At 55.7% G+C, this 6,000-nt stretch overlaps 1 protein-coding gene across 1 annotated transcript in view; it reads right to left on the bottom strand.

Moving 5' to 3' along the window:
* Positions 1 to 6,000, bottom strand: part of INPP5A (inositol polyphosphate-5-phosphatase A) — an 86,707-nt gene that overhangs the window by 9,166 nt on the left and 71,541 nt on the right. Inside the window, exons 8-10 of the mRNA XM_014464547.2 lie at positions 5,492 to 5,587; positions 5,291 to 5,365; positions 1,983 to 2,056 (exon numbers count right to left, since the gene is read on the bottom strand). Of these exons, the coding sequence (XP_014320033.2) occupies positions 1,983 to 2,056; positions 5,291 to 5,365; positions 5,492 to 5,587 (245 nt within the window). The remainder of the gene's footprint in view (positions 1 to 1,982; positions 2,057 to 5,290; positions 5,366 to 5,491; positions 5,588 to 6,000) is intronic.

The following is a 6,000-nucleotide window of genomic DNA, read 5'->3' as shown; positions in this document are numbered from 1 at the left end:
TACACACCCACACACACGCGGATTTAGACCTATTCACACTCATACAACATACACACCTACACAATATGCACACCCACACACACTTATGCACCATACACATCTAGGTAACATACCTATCCATATCCACACCCATGCACACACCTATACACAGACTCACACCACATATACAAACTGCATGTGCACTCACACACATTTTACATATGTATATACTCCCATGTATACATCCATGTACATGCACATAGCTATATGCACAGATATACCTCATGCACACACACATACCCACACCCATTCAGTGCATATCTTACACAACCCCATATATATACATATATACAGGCCCATGTGTACACATACCCAGCTACAGGTGCATACAAAACCCACATCCCCACATTCCATACGACGTATGTGAACACTCATACATGTACCCATATACCTATACATTTACACACACAACCATGCTTGTATGTATCAACTCTGCATACACACATGTATACCTGCACAATGAACATACACTCAAATCCATGCACACCGCCCCCACACACACATCCATGCACGTGATTTGCACACATAAGCAAATCAATGGAATGCACACGCATGTGCACAATTATCCATAACCCACTCACATACATCCTGAACACACACTGTACCTATGCATACACAGACATACGACACACATACATGCACACACAACCTATGTGATGCCTACATATGTGCACAGATGCACATACAGCTGTACAGTGTACACGTGAGTACACTCATGCACACATTCCTTTGGGCACACATCCCATATACACAACATGCACCCAACATGCAGGGCATACATGCACAAACCTACCCATATACATGAGCTCATACTCCTGTGTGTGTGTGCGTGCGCACACACACACACACCATGCCTGAGATCACGTATTTCATGGCAGAGTCAGAGAATACATCTGCGCAGATACTGACCCTACAAATGCCATCCTGGCCATTTCCCTGCCATCTGCCATCTGTGCTTCTGCTTGAAACAGCTCTGCACACCCACATGGCAACCCAGGGAGCTGTAACTCTATTTGGTGGTCACAGACATGGTTTTAAAAAAACAACAGGACCAAAGGGAGGGAGGACTTTCAGTGCGATCTGGGCAGTGGGGATGGATGACCACTCGGTTTGGGAGAAACTTGAGAGGCAGAGGCCAGTGTGGGCCACAGGGGTCCACAGTGTTGCACCCTGGCTGGCGGCAGCTCCAGGCCTCCTTTGTCCTCCGCCAGCTCAGCAAAGCCCTGAGCAAGATCCCCGTCAGTCTGTCCAAATGGGAGGGACAATCAGGATATCTGGCCAACCACCCACAGGAAGGGGAAGTCTGAACAAGTCCCCGAGAATGTCTTCCGATTTCAAATGTCTCTGGAAGTACTCAGCGCACACTTCACTGTACATTTAAAGCAGCATTGGAGCGTGAGGGACAAGCTCGGTCAGCACCCTGGACAGTGGTAACTGTGACTCCCTCACGTGGGCCTTCAAGACTTGGCCTTCGCACCAACCCCATGGCCACAGGGCTGAGTGGAACCCACAGTCCCTGCTTCTCAGGCTCCCTGACACTCAGCACCCATTGGTCTGGGTGCTGACCCTGAGCTCTGAGCTCCTGGCCCAAGCCTGGAACCTGAGGTCAGAGGGCCACAGGACCAGGGACTGGCCACTTCCTGTCATTTCTTTCTGCTGACTCCAGCCCCCTGGGAGGCCCTGGGTGTGTGGCTGGTCAGAAGGAAAATGCTACAGCTGCAGACCATGCTGGAAGGCCCAGACACAGCCGCCTGTGGCCCCTCACATCTGAGGAGGCCGAATTTTGTGCCCTGGAAGAATATATTTTTTAAAAAGACAGAACTACTCGTTGCTCTTGGCTGGTTCCTCTCTTCAGGCCGCGGGAAGGGCCAGAGGCCTGGTTTGCACAGGGGCACTGGCACCCGAGAGGATAGTTACCTGCTCATCCAGCAGGTGCTCCTTACCTGGGAGGGAACGAGATGTCCAGTTCATACAGCCTGTCCTTAAAGACAGACAGCTCTTTGTCAAATTCTAGGAGCTGAAGAAAGAAAAGGAAGAAAATACAGTCACTGGTGCGCCTGTCGGGGGCATCGCAAGGTCACGGGGTGTGGTGGTTGGAGCGGCAGGGGCCTTGTAGCTTTCAGGAACACGTGTTGCCCCATAGTCGGCTGGGCTGTGTGCAGGCCACCCCCTCCCACTGAGAGCCACCCAGTGGTGTCCCCAGGGGCCCATGGGTGCCCAGCAGCCCTCTGCCAGGGCTCCAGTTCATCTGGCCCCGGAACCCGCACGCGCATTGCTGAGCAGCCGCTTCACTGCTGAAGCCACTCGATGCAGCGGGTGGGGCAGGCCCGGGGTGGCCTCAGTGGTGCTGCCCACAGAGGCAGTGTCCTGAGGCGGGCACACCATTCCCATTTTGCCCAAACTAAGTCAGAGGTAAGCAGTGTCCACCTCACATAGGAAGCTGATAAAAATGGCCCAGGTCTGCACACCACAGAGAGCATGGTGCCCAAGAAGGAAGGGGCAACGCACAGTGTCTGGCCACACTGGGCTGTGATGAGCCGTCACCACACACGCCCTCGGGATGCATTCATTAATCATGTCCCCTCCCAGCTGGGTGGGAGCGTGGCCTCGTGCAGGGGCCCCCTCAAAGCCACCTCATCCATCACCCCCGAAGCGTGCGATCGCAGCGCCATGTACACAGTAATTACCGTGTGCCAGGCTGCTACCTGAGCATGGTAGGCAGCCCCCCGCCCCCGCCTGCCCCAGCGGTCCCCTGGCTGGGAGAGAGGGAAGCAGAGTGGAAATCCCCCGGGAAGGAACCGGCTGTGGCACTTACGCTTTGAGAGGAGTGACCTAAAGCTCCTTACGCACAAAGGGGGCCATTTTCCACACAGCTTTAGAATTTCGGTCTCACATTCCTGCAGACCTCCGTCATAGAGAGCCTCACACCCTGCCTGGCGAGGCTCAGGACCCAGGGCTGGGGGTCTGGGCCCCACGGGGCCATGTGAGCCCACATCTGCTGGTGAGAAACGCTGGTGGAAACCTCACCGGCTAAACACTGCCCAGCGGGCTAGGGCCCTGGGTCCTGGGGGATGGTGCCAGGAGTGAGGGCTGGGGGGAGGGAGAGGGGCAGGGGAGGGGAGAACTCTGGCTGAGAGTGGGGGAACATCTCGGGGACTGAAATGCACCTTCAAGGGGAGGTGTGCACGTGGGTGTGGACCAGTCCTGAACGTAAGTGTGCGTCTGTGCTTACAAATGTGTTTACATGCAAGTGTGTACTGGAGACACAGTTCTCTACAGTTCTCTCTCTTTCTCTCTCTCTCTCTCTCTCTCTCTCTCTCTCTCTCTCTCTCTCTCTCTCACACACACACACACACACACACACACACGCTCCAATAAGCACAGCCTGGAGTTTGTCAAGGAAGCTGGAAAACTCCGGGAGAAGCAGCTGGTGAGGCCTGAGCATGAGGCAGTTTCCCGTTCCTGTTCCCAGCTCCACTGAACAAGGCCTGGCATCCCTGCAGCCTCCTAGCCACCCACCCCCCATGTCTGTCTGGGTGGCAGCATTCAGGGATGGAGCCACTTGAATCTCACCCATCTTCCACTTGTTAAGGGTATTAAGTAAAAAGAAGAGCAAATAAATATCTGGTTTGGAATGAGTTGGAATCTTCCAGCTGCTAAAACAGGAGCAGCGCCAACTGGGGAGGACCCAGCCCTCCAGAGTCTCCGTCCCCAGGTGCCCTGCCAGTCCTCCCTGCAGCATGGCCACACCCACCCCACCCTGAGTGCCTAGGGGCTTGCCAACATGGAGCTGTTCCAAAATGCTCCTTCGTTCTGATTCCACGTGGGAGCATTGAGCCTCTGCTGTGTCAGGGGCTGTGCGGATACGCCGGCAAAAGACAAGGACAACCCAGGCGCTCTTCACCCTCCAGGGCTTTCCAGGGGAGGAAGGCAGAGGCTAATGCCACATCCACACAAACAGGTGCCAACCTGTGCGGTGACCCCTGTGGCGTTCATAAGCCCTGATGCTGGCCATCAGACCCCAAGCCTGGCTGCCCTGGGCAGGGTGGGTGCGGGGCCAGCTCGGCCCGTTGTCTGGCTCTGACAGGTTGGCAGGACCCTCCCTTGTGGGACCAGCATGTGGCGGTGCCCCGAGTGCCAGGGCCTGGGGATTCTGCACCCCGAGCCATGCAGAACGATGGTCTGGGAGCCCTGCTGCGGGCACCACACACCGGATGTGAGAGGTTTCTGATTAGAAATTATGCTGCCTGTCTGTGGATCATTTGTATCTCTTTGAGATTTTTCACAAACATGATAACCAATTCCGCATGTGTCGCAAACATTCTTCTTGATTACAAAGTGAAAAACAGCGCAGGGCGGTGTGGACAATGATAAAGCAGCCGGCTGATCATATGTATCTGTCAGGAGCTATCCCGGCCGCACAAATTCCACTGTTGCTGCCGAGACGCAGCGCTGATAAAGAAAAGAGCCGAAAATCAATGAGCCCTGAGCTGGAGCAGCTGCTAAACACACAGCAAACACCTCCACCAACAGGCCGAGCTCCGTGGAAATCCCCAGGCCGGCCGGGACAGCCCAGGAAAATTTAATCTCTCCAAATCCTCGCCAGGGCACTCCATCCTGCAGCCTGACAGCCACACTTATAATTAATTATACAATTTCGATGGGAATATCGACTAAACAAAGCTATAAATCATAGGAAAAGTCAATAGGCATGGACACATTCAATCATGTCCCGGCCAATGATTACTACTCTTAAAATACAATAATTATTTTCAGGAGCCAGCTTGAATTAAATTTCTGTCAGACGGGTACAAGACCGGTGGTTGATGAAGGATGCGATGGATTTTGGGGCCGCGTCCGGCACGGGGACATCCATCCTGCGATGGTAGTTTGTCCCAGTGGCCGTGCTGCTGCCTCACCGTGGAGGGGAGAGGCCCTCCAATGGCTCGTCACCCCATTTATCTTGTCCCCCAGGTGGACCGAGTGACCCCGTTTCCTGCGTGTGACTGACGTGAGGATGACCCTCGACATGCCCAGTGGCCCGGGCAGTGTGCACTCACACCTGTATGAGCCTCTGAGGTCTGAAGCTGCTGTTACGCAGACACAGCCGCGGGGTCTGCACTAGCTGGCCACCCAGGTCTCAGAGAAACCTCGAGATGCAGCCCGCCAGGCCCAGGCCCCCACATTCCGTCCCCTGCCACCTGAGGCTCCTGAGGTGACACAAGGTCATGCGTGCGACAACAGAACTCACCGCAGTGCCGTTGTCGTCTCGGAAAACCTCCTGGTTGAAGTAGTCGAACAGTTTCTTTTCCAGCTGCAGCATCACCTGCCAAGGATGGGGCCGTCAGCACAGGTGGGGGCAGAGCGGGGCTCAGGCCCAGTCCCATGCTCCCAGCTCGGGACAGCCGTGGTGGCTGCCATGGGTCACCCACCCAGAGGGACAGGCTCTCACCTTCCGGTCGTTGTCTGACTCCCGGAAAATCAGCTTCACGACTTCGTTGGTGTCGGCGGCCCGGACCGTCTGCATCGTGGCCTTTGTGCAGAGAGTCTGGGGAAGACACAGACACTTAGTCCCCCTGCCTGGCTGCCCGCAGGCCTCATCACCTCAAAGCAGTCAGCTCTTTTCCTGACCTCTGTCCCCAGCCTCAACCTTTCTTCAACCCCCTTTCACAGCTCCCTGTGGAGGGACCCCAGAGCAGGTCCCCAGCGGTGCCTGAAGGCAGACTTGTCTCCCCACCCCGACCTGCACTCCACGGAGCATCTCGCTGAGCGGCTGGGCTGAGAACAGGAAGGCCTGGACTGAGAACAGCCTGAGCGAGCAGGGAGGGCGGGTGGAGTCACAACCAGCCACGGTTCGGGGGGACACACTGCAGTGAGATCAGCCCCAGAGACACCTGGGGCAGCTGGACAGGACCCGGAAGGCGACAGCCAGAGGTGACTTGAGGAGGACACCAGCCCTGA

This window comes from Myotis lucifugus, unplaced genomic scaffold (assembly GCF_000147115.1).
Source record: "Myotis lucifugus unplaced genomic scaffold, Myoluc2.0 scaffold_255, whole genome shotgun sequence".
In the NCBI taxonomy this organism is placed as follows: domain Eukaryota; kingdom Metazoa; phylum Chordata; class Mammalia; order Chiroptera; family Vespertilionidae; genus Myotis; species Myotis lucifugus.
Note: the sequence above shows the minus strand (reverse complement) of the source record. Positions and strands in the feature narration are given on the sequence as shown.